The 15,238-nt window shown below is 40.3% G+C and overlaps 1 protein-coding gene across 2 annotated transcripts in view; it reads right to left on the bottom strand.

Moving 5' to 3' along the window:
• ABCA12 (ATP binding cassette subfamily A member 12) overlaps window positions 1–15,238 on the bottom strand; it is a 179,895-nt gene that overhangs the window by 42,298 nt on the left and 122,359 nt on the right. For both annotated transcript variants that reach the window (XM_066345995.1, XM_066345994.1), the window contains 10 exons: window positions 11,096–11,425; window positions 9,953–10,022; window positions 9,732–9,866; window positions 8,548–8,703; window positions 7,478–7,664; window positions 5,109–5,327; window positions 3,742–3,938; window positions 2,908–3,068; window positions 1,377–1,613; window positions 232–382 (listed from right to left, as the gene is read on the bottom strand). In XM_066345995.1, coding sequence (XP_066202092.1) covers window positions 232–382; window positions 1,377–1,613; window positions 2,908–3,068; window positions 3,742–3,938; window positions 5,109–5,327; window positions 7,478–7,664; window positions 8,548–8,703; window positions 9,732–9,866; window positions 9,953–10,022; window positions 11,096–11,425 — 1,843 coding nt within the window. The remainder of the gene's footprint in view (window positions 1–231; window positions 383–1,376; window positions 1,614–2,907; window positions 3,069–3,741; window positions 3,939–5,108; window positions 5,328–7,477; window positions 7,665–8,547; window positions 8,704–9,731; window positions 9,867–9,952; window positions 10,023–11,095; window positions 11,426–15,238) is intronic.

The raw sequence follows: 15,238 nt of genomic DNA on the forward strand, positions 1-15,238 counted from the left end.
TGGGTAGAGGAACACCTCCCCAGCAAGGAAGTTCTTTCTCATGCTTCAAAATAGTTTGGAAATAGAGAGCTTACTTGGTTATTTAAGTATTTTATATTAACAGGAGAAAGCATATATTTCTTTAATCTTTTTGAGTTTAGAAAGAAAATTTAAAGTTGAGTTTTTAAAAATCAGTATCTGTCATTTATGTCATGTACTGAAACTACGTAAAGTATCTGATTAGATTTGTACCATCTCTGTCTGTGAAATTGCTGCTGCTCACAGATAAATCATCAGGAGTGGAGATGCCATTGGTACTGGGATTTCCGATTTTCTTTTGCGTTAAGTGCTCAAGACTCATCGCACTAGTTTTCTGTGACTCTTTAGTCAAGTTCAGAAAGACCTAGAAAGAAAAGAAGAAACACTTCATTGACATAAAACATGCATATCATTTCTAGTTCCTAGGCTCAGTTTTGATTTTGAAATTTTTTTCACATTTATTAAGACAAATAAGCATTTCTTTAAATGAACATATTTATATGTAAAAGATAGGTATTCTCTAATTGGAGCAACATGTTTGTTTTCTCAGAAGTCAGTCTTAATAAGAATGCTATTGGCCCTGGCCGGTTGGCTCAGTGGTAGAGCATCGGCCTGGCGTGCAGAAGTCCCAGGTTCGATTCCCAGCCAGGGCACACAGGAGAGGCGCCCATCTGCTTCTCCACCCCTCCCCCTCTCCTTCCTCTCTGTCTCTCTCTTCCCCTCCCGCAGCCAAGGCTCCATTGGAGCAAAGATGGCCCGGGCGCTGGGGATGGCTCCTTGGCCTCTGCCCCAGGCGCTAGAGTGGCTCTGGTGGCGGCAGAGCGACGCCCCGGAGGGGCAGAGCATCGTCCCCTGGTGGGCAGAGCGTCGCCCCTGGTGGGCGTGCCGGGTGGATCCCGGTCGGGAGCATGCGGGAGTCTGTCTGACTGTCTCTCCCCGTTTCCAGCTTCAGGGGAAAAAAAAAAAATGCTATTGTGATGATTTAAAAATTTTATGAAATATCCATTTAAAAATATTTTTCTTTTTCCAGAGCTCTCTTAGACTCAGAGACATGGACAAGAGTGTGGGGTTACGGGGTGGGGGGGAGGAGAGGGAGGGGGTTGGGGGCGGGGAGGGGCACAAAGAAAACCAGTTAGAAGGTGACGGAAGACAATTGGACTTTGGGCGATGGGAATGCAGCATAATCAAATCTCAAAATAACCTAGAGATGTTTTCTCTGAACATATGTACCCTGATTTATCAATGTCACCCCATTAAAATCAATTAAAAAAAAGACAAATTTTATTTTTAAAGAACCCGCACATATTTTTTAAAGAGAACAGCCAGTGATATCAGCTTTAAGAGATGTCCAGGCGTACCTCTTCCACGGTGGTGTCCGAGATGCCATAGCACCCGATGTTGAGGTCCCCCATGCCGTGGTCCAGCGCTCTCAGGAGTGACAGGTAGGCCCCCGAGACTTTGGTGCTAAACGGAGGGAGCACATACACAAGCTCTCCCCCGATGTCTTCCTTCAGGTAGGCTTCAGGGAGGTGCGATCGAATCATCTCCGTCACAGCCGCTGTGTCGCATACGGTACTTGCATTTAGATTCGGACTCTAGGACAAACACAGACGTTAACTACTGCCTTGTCTTTACCCTGTAGTGCCAAAGGCCCTAATCAGAGGCTGGTGAGTTCTTATAGGGTGCTCCAGACCTGAGTCAGCTGTCACATCGCTCCTTCAGTGGCTCCCTGTCCCATCTGGGGTCCCTATAGTTGTATGCAAATAACTATACTACTGGCTCCATTCTCTCACCTCACCGTGTCCCCCTTTACAATTGTTTCTTTGCCCCCAGATAGAGATGTGGTCATTCTCTCCCTGACTCAACTCTTGGCTCAAATGTCACCTATCAGAGATACCCCTTCTCTCACTACCCCACTTAAAATACCACCACTCAGCATTCCTCATTTTCTCTCCTCTGCTTTATTTCTACCCAGAGCATTAACAACCTGCTGATAAACTAAATAATATACTTATTAATTGTACCAGCTGAACTCTTTACACTCCATTAGATGTAAACTCCGTGAAGGCAGAGATTTTAATATCATTAGTTCACTGTAATATCCCCAATACATAGAACAGTGTCCTGGGCTCATGATACGGCATGAGGCACACTTGATACAAGGTTTTTGAATGCATTCATAAATACAACAATAAACCACTTTTTATATTTTGGAAGTCACATCAGGATGATTAGATGAATTAAAGATAGTGGCCAACACGTGACTGATAGCATATACATTTTGCACAAATGGATAAATTATATGCTACTTTAGGTACTACAGGGACCCTCAGTGCAGCAGTTTCGGTCTTCAGAGATGGAGGAAGGAGGAGAACCATTGCTCTGTCTGAGCAGGTCTCCACCTTGCCAGCTGATGCTGCTGATCAGAAATGAAGATGTGATGGCCTATTTTCTTCAGTTGTGGACAGAGCAGAAAGTCAGAGTTTTAGCTTTCTAGGAGGAAATTCGGGGAAAAATAAGTCTGATCTTTCATCAGTAACCTGAGGATACACGTTACAATTTTTACCTAATCACATTCTTTCCCTAGCGCAGCGGTTCTCGCTGTGTGATCCCAGACCAGACCGGCAGCAGCGGCATCCCCTGAGACCTCGTTAGGAATGGAGTCAATTCTGGAGCCTCATTCCAGACTTACAGAGTCAGAGACCGTGGGGCGGGGCTCCAAGCCTGGGTTCACCCAGCGCTCCAGATGTTCGTTCAAGTCTGAGAAAGGTAGAATCTGATATCCTAATAGTGAATGTTAGTAACGAATAGAGGTGGAGAGATTCTGCCTCCGTTTCACTTGAAATTAATTTACGATCCTGTATAAGGTCTCTTTTTTGCCCTACAAACCTTTTTCTTGGTGAGCGTGAGGTGGTAGCCGTCCCCAAACGCCTCCTTGAGGTAAAAGGGGGACCCGCAGCAGCGCAGCCCTCCCTGCTCCAGGAAGGCGATGCGGTCGCTCAGCACTTCAGCCTCGTCCAAGTGGTGCGTCGACAGGATGATTGTTCTGGCTTGAAAAACACAGAGGAGAACCCCCAAGGATGAGAAATAGAAACACAGTTCCCAAGATCTACGGAGTGAGCACGGGCGTAGCCTCTGACTGATGAGGAGACTCACAATGGATGAGCTAACAGAAAAGCTGACCAGAAGGAGCTCTGAAAAGGATCAAAGAGACGTTCAGAAGAAGTGTTTCTAAAATTTGGGGGGTCTCTCTTGTCTCTTTCCCTCCTCCCCTCTCTGCCCCTTCTTCTTTTTATCCCTATGAAGATGCAGTAATTTTAAAGACCTTTTGAATATTCCTCTCTGATTAATCCACTCCACTCTGATTGCTCTTTGCTTCACATCCTGTTAGCACTTACTTAGTCTGTTTTCGGTTTATTTTCATCTGTGTATGTTTGGGATCTCTAATTAGATTCTGAGCTCCTTGAGGCAGAATTTGGAACCGCTATTGGATTTCCATGTTCTCAGAAGGCCAGTTAAATGCTCAGCTCACAGTGGGCACTACACTGATATTAACTAGTTGATGCAGAAATTTTGCTGGGAGAGAAGACTTGGGAGAAGAAAGAGCCCACGTGAGGCCTTTAATGAAGATCATATAAAGAGAAGGTTTCCATTTGCTTGTGTGTATCCGAGAGAGCACACTTACAATAGTTGGGTGGTGAAGTTATAAGAAGGTACTCATACCAGTTTTGTTCTTGGATATAACATCCCATATACTTCTGCGAGAACATGGGTCAACTCCAGTAGATGGTTCATCCAAAATGACCACTCTTGATCCACCAATAAGAGCTATAGATATGGATAACTTCCTTTTCATGCCTCCCGACAGTGTTCCAACTCTCTTATGACGATGGTTATATAGTCCAGTATCTTTTAAAGTCCTTCAAAATTAATGGATGGTGGTTATTTTTTATAGCTGGAATATCTGAATATTGAAAAAATATAATAACTACTCTAAATGACAGATATTTACTAAACAAGCATTATGTGCTCAGCAAGGTGCAATAAGCTATTGAAAATTCATGACATAATTTTCTATTATTTATTATCTAGTTGAAGGTATAAAACGAATGCTCAGGAAACAACACAAGGGAATACATGGCTCATGATTTTATTCACTCATTTGACAAATATTTATATAGTGTCTGACCTTTTGTGCCAGACCGTGTTTTAGGTGCTGGGAGGAAAAAGTAAGCAGATAATGTTCCTACACATAAAGAGATTATTTCTAGTCCGTGTGTGCATCAGGAAGAACACAGAGAAAATTCAGTTGACACAAGCATATTCCCAAGTAAGTTTACAATACGCCAGGTGGTAATAAGTGCAATAAAGAAATCAATAAAGCAGGGTACATGAGATCACAGTGCTGGGCATGTGGTTTTAGGCACCTGTTTTCTGTACGGAGGTCTCTTCAGAAGGTAACATTTCATCACAGACCAGGAAAGTGAGGACTAAGTCAAGGCTGTTCTGGAAACACTGCTTTAAGTGGAGGAAACAGTAGGTGAGATGCCCTAAGGCTGGAGCAGTCTTAGCACAATCAAGTGTGTAAATGGGCTAGTGTGCTTACAGCAGAGTGGAGAGAAATCAGAAGTGACACTGGGGGCAGCTCAAGAAGGGGCTCCTCAGCTTGGATGAGGACATTCCTGAGTGTCACACTGAGTGTGGTGAGAAGCCGTTAGAGGGCTTTGATCTCAGGGATGGCATGCCTGGGTCTGCAGTTTACAAAGGTCAGCATGGCTGCTCTTTGAAGAACAGATGCTATAATAGAAGGGAGGGCAGAAGCTGGCAGTCCGTGTAGGAAGCTTGGGCCAGTATAGTAGCCTCAGAGATCACAGAGATTAGAAACAGAGGATTTAGAGCAATATGGGAGCGATAGTTGAAGAGATTGAAACAATTCTTATATATGACATTAAATGTATTTAATACCAGAGAAGTGGAAAAACTAAAAATCAATTGGTCTGTGAGAAAATGTTTCCTATTGGTCTGGTTAGCCTAGCCGAACTTCTTTCAAGGGGAGTCACCGCCATACTGCCGTCCCTGCCGTAACTGACCTCTTCACTTCCTCGTGCAGCTGCCTTTTCGTCCAGTGGGGGACCTTGATGGAGCCGTACAGAAGCAGGTGCTCCTTGGTGGTGAGGTAGCTGAACAGGACGTCGTGCTGCATGCAGACCCCCATGCTCTTCCGTACGCTGTGCAGGTCCGTTTTGATGTCTTTTCCATAAACTAAGATGGTACCTGCTGAGGCCCCAAACAGCCCAGTCAACATGGAGCTGGAAATAAAGAAACAAAAAAGTAGGTGTAAACCAAGCATTGAAGCTAGATCTCAGTTGTTAGCAAAAAAAAAAAAAAAAAAAAAAAAAAAAAAAAAAAATGTTCACCATCTAGCTCCTTAGGCAAGGTCAAACTCTAAAAGTAAATGGTATTAACTTGGGACTAAAGGAATAAAAATTACTTTTCAGCTTTTAAAAATTTAAAGAGTTACATAAACACTATATAATGATGATGATGATGAATAACAGTGGGGTAGTGGTGGGAATAAGGACAGAAATGGGTGAACCTCAGAATTGCCAATGCATCCTCTCCTTCGGCAAACTGGTGGACTTCCTTGGCCAGATCAGATTGTATCTATGGGTTGTTAGTCTCAAACTTAGACCTCTCCCCCAGATCTCATCACTCAGCTCCACACTGGCTTTAAACAGCCGCCAGGCAATGCTATTTCTCTAGGGGCTATCTCCCAGGGTCCTCAATCTCAACATGTTTAAAACAGAACTGATGCTCTCAGTACTCCAACCCCCACTGTCATTGATGGTCCCTCCTTCTTCATATCGTGACTCCAGAGCATGGTCGCACAGGCCTCAGAAGCAGTTGTTTCTGCAGCCTCCTCTGATCTTCGTTTCGTGACTCCACCCCCGCCCTCCCATTTCCCTGCCACCACCATAGTGCAGGCCACCATCACTGCTTGCCTACTCCTGCTGCAAGCTTCGAGCTCTACTTCTTGTATGCTCTTTGGCCACCCAAGCCCCTTCATCCACTTCATGACTGGAACAGTCTCACCTAGACAATTCCTTGTCATCTGTTAGATGCTTAGTAAACTGGGCAATTATTTACTATCCATTTTCTCCATTAAACTGTAAGCGCCATGAGGTCAGGGAAAGAACCTGTTTTCTCACCGCTCTGTCTTAGCTTCTAACCAGTGCTGAGAACTTCAGGGACTACTGTGGATTAAATAAGGAATCAATGCTATATGCAAGCCTTCCCATAAAAACACACATAATGTATTTCACCCTTTAGATGAAAGGTTCATATTCAGAAGAATAAGATAGTGATCTTCTCAGCTGAAATGACAGCCTCTTCGAAAGCTTTCTCTATCTCTTTTCTTCATTGCCTGTTAGAAAATCTTGCCTTTTAAGCATTCTATCCACACAGAAAGCCAACTCTGAATTTCAACCAGTTACCTAACACAGTTGCATGTTCACTCATTTCATGACCTTCCTTTGTCCCCTTTTATTTACAAAATAAATTAATTTGAATATGCTTTGGCAGCCACTGAATTTACTCAGGATGATATACTAAATAGGATATCCAGCAACTGACACTTTTTCTCAAATAAGGGCTAGAGCGGCAACAGCATCTTAGAGCTCACTCTCAGCTAAGCCATGTGGAGCATTGGAAGTGAATAACAACAACAAAAAATCAAAACAATGTCACTTTTTAAAAATGTTTGAGTCTCTTCTCCATTTGGACACAGGCGAATGCCCATTAAGTGAAGAATGAGGAAGAAAAGCTCTTGGATCACTTCTGTGCCTTCTGATCTATACCTGAGAGCTGGTGATTCTTTCGTTTCCTTAGGAAGCAAGCAAGGGTTCCCTGTGAAGGAGCTTCTGGGGCTGAGTGTGTCTACAGCAGAGCATGTCAACTCCAGCCTGCACGTGAGCCAGGATAGAAATGCAAATAAGGGAAACAGACTGGGCATATGAGATAGTGTGGGTTGGTAGGGACCACTGATAAGTCAGAAAGCAGATGCCCCACTTCAAGAGAAAGATCATAATATGCTCCAACTAATTGTCCCAACCCAAGACTATGGACTCAATGTTGCCAAAATTTCCTTTTAAGGGATGTCAAGAATGTATTTTTTTTAATTATAAAACCCCCTTATTTTTACATACTGACACTGAATTACAAAATTTAAGAAGTGCTAAGTGGACCAATACCAGAGGGAACAAGCACAGCTGTCTGGGGTGCCTGATCTGGCTCTGCACTCACAGTCTGAGGTCTCTGATTCAGACTCCATCCTTCGCTGCACAAGTGTAGCCATCCTAATCCATCTGAGAGATGGAATGGCTTTACTTTTTATGAAATTGGTGAGGAAATACAGAATGATATGCTTCCATCACAGTAAGTGTTAAAAAAAGTAACATACATGGTAGTAGTTTTTCCAGCGCCATTGGGCCCCAGCAATGAAGTAATATGCCCTTCGTAAAAGTTCAGATTGAGGTTATCAACAGCAATTTTTGAGCCATAGATCTTTGTGACTCCATGCAGGGCAACCCCGACTGTGAGATCTTTGGGTTCAGGCTCAATATTAGAAGGAGACGTGTATTCAGGACCTGGAGAGAAATCAAGGGAAGAGGTGTAAACTCACCGAGAAAAAAAAAAGGAACTTAGAGTTAGACTTTTTCTTAATTAAAATCACAACCCTCTACATAAAAAATAATTCTGGAAACAAATGATCTATTATAGTTTTTGGCCTCCTCACCTGGTTAAAGAATGAATTCTCTAAGGTTTATATGGCTCTTTTCTGCCAGAAAATGTTGTCCCAGAAAACAGTATCATTATAATGAATTCCGATTTATTTTACAGATCTCAAATAGTCAAAAATGAGTCTAAGGTTTGGTTCTCTGACTGGACAGGATGATACCAGTTTAGGAAAGAAATGTCTATAATGTGTGATTTTACAGTGACAAGGTCAGCTCATTAGGTCAGATCTGTGGTTTATAGAATCCAGTTCATCAATTACTTTCTATGTCTCCTTCAGGCATCACAAAAGGACTGCTTGTATGGGCCAAAACTACTTTATAAAGTTGGCCCTACTCACCCAATGTCAGTAAGACATTAGCTTTAAACTGTCCATGTGTAGGTGATGGGTTACACTAAACTTTCCATACTTGTGACTTGGTTATTCCTTATCACTACTGACAGATGGCTGGAGTTAGGGGTGCAGACTGTGGCCAAAGAACAAAATTTTTCTCTGTGTGAGTCTAACCAGACCACAAAGGGATCTGCAATCTTAGACTAATTAGCGCCATATGCTAACCAACTGAGCTAATGAGCCCAGAAAAAAGCCACAATTTAATCTCCATGAGAGTCCAAACACATATGTGTAGGCATGACAAAAAGGACAATTTTGCCATTTAGAAAAGCATAATTGAAATCACTGGTCATGTAAGTTTTATATCACTTCTCTCATGCTAATTCCTGTTGGTGACCTACTTGTCTTACTGGCAGATGGGTTGGTGTTCTGCATCATGATATTGGTGAACATAAGGCCATTGCCTTTCTCATGCTTCACCACTGCACATCCAAATCGCTCCTTCCAATAGGAAGGAAGAATTGGGAAATACCACGGGGCTGCCATGCCATATGTACCTGTAAAAAAAAATGTATTGAGAAAAATAACTATTAATTGATTGTTGACGTTAAGCATCGCTAAACAACAGATTACTATGTATGGCTCAGGAAGTAGTTTCATATTTTTGATACCAAATAAAACTAGACAGTGGTCTCGATTTTCACAAAGTAAAGTAAATTACATGGCTTGTCTTTTATACTTTCCTTTTTGAACAGATTCATTGAAGTATGACTATATACCAAAAAATTTACTCATTCTAAGTATACAGTCAGATGATTTTTAGTAAATGTATAAAGTTGTGCAACCATCACCACAATCCACATATTAGAACATTTCTATAACTTCAAAAAGTTCTTTCAAGCCAATTTGCAGATAATTTCTGCTCCCACCTAGTCCTTGGCAATCACTGATTTTATTTCTATCTCTACATATGTCTTTTATAAAAATTTTATATAAGTAGAATAATACTCTTTTATTAATTTAGAGCATCAGAAAACTGTACAACTATAAATAAGGCTTAATGGAAAAACTCCAAGAATGTGAGAGATGATGACTACTTGAGAGCAAGGGGGGGAAAACCCAGCTGCTATTTTCCATTAGAATTTGGTAACTTAGAATGAAGAGCTGTGGTTTTTGCATTTTACTCTCACTTGGAAAAACTGAATTCCATGCTTCTTAATTCACTCCATCCTTTAAAGAAATATCAGAGCCCTGGCTGGTTGGCTCAGTGGTAGAGCATCAGCCTGGTGTGTGGAAGTCTTGGGCTCAATTCCCAGCGAGGGCACATAGGAGAAGCGCCCATCTGCCTCTCCACCCTTCCCCCTCTCTTTTCTTTCTATTTTTCTCTTGCCCTCCCACAGCCAAGGCTCCAGGGGAGTAAAGTTGGCCCGGGCACTGAGTATGGCTCCATGGCCTCAGCCTCAGGTGCTAGAATGGCTCCAGTTGCAATGGACCAATGCCCCACATGGGCAGAGCATTGCCCCTAGTGGGCTTGCTGGGTGGATCCTGGTTAAAAGGCAAGTATCTGTAGGAAGTATGTTCATACCTGGGAAAACGTTCCTGACATACCAAGCAATAAGGAAATAAATGAAAGAGTCCGCTAGAATTAGACAGCACAGCCAGCCAAATGAGGTGGTGTCGTCCTGAACGGGGGACCTGTACATATTTTCCCACTGAAGACCTACAAAGTGAACACATATTCATTCTTGGGTGAGACCTACTGCAGTTGTGAAAGACGAAATCCACTTTTAAAGAAAGAAAGCCTACCAATGCCCTGCTCCTCGTAGCGTGCAATGTATTGACTTGCATAACTGAAGGCTGTTGGTGACAAAAGGCTCTGTGAAGACAGAAAAGGGCAATGACAATTCTTGCGGATTTCAGACATTTCACCCAGAGGGATCGTAACATACTTAAAACTTCAAACATATGGTGAAAAAATCATATTTAAAAATACAGAGGTCCCTTACCAAGCATGTTAAAACTCTGAAAGAAGAGATAGAGGAAAAGGCAGAAAACAAAAGCAGGAAAATTATAACTTGGAAAATATTTGCCAGAAATCCAAACTATATCTCTAAACTTATTAAATGTTGCTCAACAGTTTATAAAATAGATAAGTACAAAGTAATGCTATGTTAAGACAAAAATCAAATAAAATGTTAGGGGCCAAAGGATGTTTTTACTTTATAAATTGATTTCAAGTGATAGAGGTATTATGAGAAAACATACTAAAATGTGAATTGATTGAATACTTATTATTGCAACAAATTATAAATTTAAATTTTGCTTAAATGCAGAGTTGTCAAAGTCAGATAAAAGTTATTTATCACTTTCTATTTCATTATGGAAAGCAAAGTTTTAATGTGACTCACAGACAACAAAGAGGTTTACTTCTGCTTTCCAAATTTCATATTCTTAATGCTTTCACTGAAATTCTTAAATTAATTTAGTACTTTTGAATTAAAAGGCAGAAAAAAATTCAAAATTGATTATACGCTGTCAGTGGTCTTGTTTTTATGCCTGTTAGATATAGTGTATGTCATGAAAACCATGAAAATCATTCATATACGAAAATAATTGCAGTAATAGAAGCTTTAAAGTCAGAATCCTTGATGATCTTTAAATTGTGACACATCACATTTTAACTGTTCTTTTTTTAGGTACTATTTTTTAACAGTATCAATTTATGATTTTAGAAACTGTGCAGAAAGTGCTTTCATAATCTTGCGCTTGCCTACTATACAAGGATGTAGAAAGAACTGACTATCATTAGGACAGTGAAGCTGATTTTGCAATCGTTGAACTTTTAAATTTAAACAAATTTACTTTCAGTTTGAGATTCTAAAAATAACAACAATGAAAAAGGGTCCATTTTTCTCACATAACGGCCATTCCACGTAACAGTTGACTCACCATGAATACTTTTACCACATAGCTCAACTCATCATCAACTGTAACCAGAACAATAAACGGGAAAAAGGCAATGATGTATATGAGGCTTCCGATCAGGGCTGCAATGTTGGTGTTGTTAAAGAAGACACTGATGAGATAGCTCATGGCAATAACCGAGAAGCTGTAGTCCGAAAAATACAGGAACAATATGAACCCGTTTGTTTTAGGAAGAATATTGCCAAACTTGAGTATTATGATGAGGATGACGATAGTAACCAGTAGAAATCCAACACTCTCTATCAGCCAGGCAAAAAAATGACTGCTGGAGTTCACACCCATCATCTTCATGTACTGTAAAAAGGAAAAAGTGTTAGCTGCTGCTTACGTGGATAGATTCTCTAACAATTTTTCTGCACCATGCAAAAATACGGATGAGACACTTCAGGTATATGAACTAGATAGGCATTTTAATGATTTTCATAAGTTAAGTATTTGTCCACACTTGCTGTGTGAAATTAAGATGACCATTTATTCCAGTTTATTTTAGATTGTATGCTCCCAGAATGCCTTAATATAATGAAATAATAAATAATTTGGATGGTGAAGTTTCTTTTTTACAATTCCATTTTATAACTGGTATACAACTGATGTCTCCAGATTAAATTAGTTTAGAGCAGACCATCAAAATTTATGGTATCCCCTGAAGAATTTTACAACATGAAAATGACATTCGTGCGGGCATGGGTATTTCCATCTGGTGAAAAACCGCCGTTTATTTCAAATTCAATGTTAGGACTGAGAAAACAAAACTTCATATTTTTCTTTCCTCCTAAACAATCCGTACTCATGTCCCTGGAAATAAAAAAAACAGACCTAATTCCTTAAAATGTGAAACATGGACACTTTGATGGGAGACTTTCTGTCTTTTGCCACAATATGCCATCTTTAAAATCCTTTGAAGACTAGGTCAGTTTTGTCATCTTTGCATTCCAAAAGGACATTCATACACTTCAAAATGAACTTATGTATCTAAGATTATATATATATATATATATATATTTCTCAACTGATATTCTTTAATAACTCAGTGGTATTCACAGAGGACAAGGTATACCCCAAGGTAGAAAAACAGCCCAGCGTGAGGTGTCTGTGTGTTCGCTCATAAGGACTCGGCTGATCTAACGTGGCCTGGACCCTGGTTGCCTTGAGTTTGCTTATATATGGTACTTTGGGGGAACCTGGATATCCTGGTTTCTAGTTTTAACAATTCATTAGCTTCTTAATCCAAAATTTCATTTAAAAGGACCCAAAGTGAATATTCCACTAACTTTACAATACCCCCTTACCTTGTCTAGGAAAAAATTAGGAAATGTGCTAGATCCTTTGCTCTACAAGCAAAGGAGTGAATTTTACTTCCTGCCTTTGCAACTTATCACATTTTGATAACTCTGCTGCTCCAGTTGTTACCATGGAAACAGCTACCTGACTGCTGACAGTTTAAGTTGTGGGCCTTAAGCTAATCACCACCGAGAAAAAAACCTCTGACTTTTCTTCTTAACTTTGCCCTTCCCTCACCCTCTCTTCTCCTGACTGTTTCTTTCCTCTCAGGCCCTCTCACTCTTTGTTGTAAAGACCCAAACTATGTTTCCACAGGGATGGGAGTGGGGGTCAAAATAAAAAATCAACCACTTGCCCATCATTAAAAACAAAATTACGTTTTGGTATGAAAATAGACTTCATAGATCTTAGTTTAGAATCTCTTTCCCTGTACCCCGACTCATTTGAGAAAATGACTGTCACGTTACATGACTACATTTCAGAAATACTCACCTGTTCAAATATGATCATGGTATGTTAGCTTTTTGCCTTTTTTGCTATTTCTATGTTCAGTTATTTTTTTTTACTGAGTTTCTACCTATTTGAATATAACTAAATGGGGAGTTATGGAAACCATATAGTTACTCCAAAGCTGATATTCACCACAACATTTTATGTGGCCTATACCAATATATCCATCCCCCAATATATGTCAGTAGGAGACAATGTCAATATATTTCACAGGCTGGATATAAAATACCAGGACATTATCAAGAACATGAAATAAAGCTGACTCCATAAGGGTAAATGTGTTTTCCCTCCCTGACAATTGATAGCTGCACTATGACACATTTATATATCTAGAAAATTCTCCATTCATAGCCTTGTTAAAATATAATTGGGCAAACCCGAAGACCAAGACTAAAGGTGTTCATCATTGTTATTTTGAAATTTTTGAGACTCAAGACAAGATCTCTATTCCCAAGGATTAATAAAAGTTGGAGACTGACTATTGCCTTTGATTGAAACAAATCGAGTTAGGAGCTTTCAAAAATACTCGCTGCTTAACATTCTAGCATGAAAACTCAGTGTTAAACTTCAGTATTTTATGCCATGAGGAGAACAGCTGCTATTCATAGAGAGTTAGAGCAATGAGAGCATGTAAGTCATCCATAAATTACCCAGGTCCACTGCCAACTTTGTTAAAATAAACAAGACTAGACTTGCTGGTGGAAGAGGGCCCACAGAGAATGATGGCTATGCTTTCCTGGAGGTTGTTAGTTCCTCCTCAAAGTGACAGATGTCAGGTGCCAGCTTGGTAAGCAGAGTCACGTGCCTCAAGCCTCCAAACCTGCCAGAGCAATTCATCAATACCTGATAACCTGCTGCTCAAGGAAAACCCTTCTGGACAGTCTCCAAAGTCTGCCCCAGCTTATGGAAGAAAATAATGAGAAGAAAGAGGTTCTGTGAGATTTCGCGTCAATGTGCTGCCACATTCTTGAGAAGCTTATGCACAGGGATTGATTGGTACTAGTGTTATCAGGAAAAGAAATCAAATATTCATATATTCACTTGACAGCAACATTTTCATTCAATTCAATACGACTGTCAAGCATTGATTTGTAAAGAATAGCATTTTCTACCTCAATTTTAAAAATTATTTTAATAATAGATATTCACATTATTTTTAAAATAAGATGAAGAGGACGTTGTGATCATTACTTGCAATGTTCCAAATCTCCACTAGTGGAATGGGAGGTATATGTTAAAAAAGCATAAAAGGTTGTCTAAAGTGATGCACCAAGGGACTAAAAATCCTTGCATAGTTCTTGGTAACGTCTCTGCGGCCAATAGACACTTCAGTTTACCTGTCTACACTAAGAAAAAGCCATGCCAGCTAAATATAAGCACTAAAGTTCCCACAAATGACTTATATTAGAGCAAATAGATGAAAGTAACCCATAAATCAAGAAAATAATATACAGGACACACATGGATATTACATATGAAAAGGAGTCTTCCTTGTGTTATAAAAGCAACTTTTATATATAGTAACTTAATGTTCTGATTTTTAAAAACAAGCATGCAAAACAAAGCCCAATTGAAAGACATTTTGAAATATTTTTTGAAAAAAAAACTACAGTTTTAATTTCATCAATAAACTTATTTTGTCAGTAATATTTATGCTCATTTTTTTTAGCAAATTTAAGGAATTCACTGGAGTCATTCCCTGGGAAGGTTGAGGATGAATGTTTTTATTGAAATAACAACTAATTTGGTTTTCTTGCCCAGATTTGAGAACAATTACAGAATAAAAGGGTATTTTTCTTTACCTTTTTGATAATTTGGAAGGAGAAAGAAGTAGAGAGTGGGTAGCTTTAGACCTTAATAAGTATAAAAACAATGGCATTAAAAAGCGATTTTGAATCTCTGGTAAGCTAAGCTATTATCTTTTATTATTATTATTATTATTTTTTTTTTTTGTATTTTTCTGAAGTTGGAAACGGGGAGGCAGTCAGCCAGACTCCTGCATGCGCTCGACCGGGATCTACCCGGAATGCCCACCAGGGGGCGATGCTCTGCCCATCTGGGGCATCACTCTGTTGCAACCAGAGCCATTCTAGTGCCTGAGGCAGAGGTCATAGAGCCATCCTCAGCGCCCGGGCCAACTTTGTTTCAATGGAGCCTTGGCTGTGGGAGGGGAAGAGAGAGACAGAGAGGAAGGAGAGGAGGAGGAGTGGAGAAGCAGATGGGCACTTCTCCTGTGTGCCCTGGCCGGGAATCGAACCCGGGACTCCTGCACGCAGGCTAACGCTCTACCACTGAGCCAACCGGCCAGGGCCAGCT

The sequence above is a fragment of the Saccopteryx leptura genome, chromosome 7, assembly GCF_036850995.1.
Source record: "Saccopteryx leptura isolate mSacLep1 chromosome 7, mSacLep1_pri_phased_curated, whole genome shotgun sequence".
Classification (NCBI taxonomy): domain Eukaryota; kingdom Metazoa; phylum Chordata; class Mammalia; order Chiroptera; family Emballonuridae; genus Saccopteryx; species Saccopteryx leptura.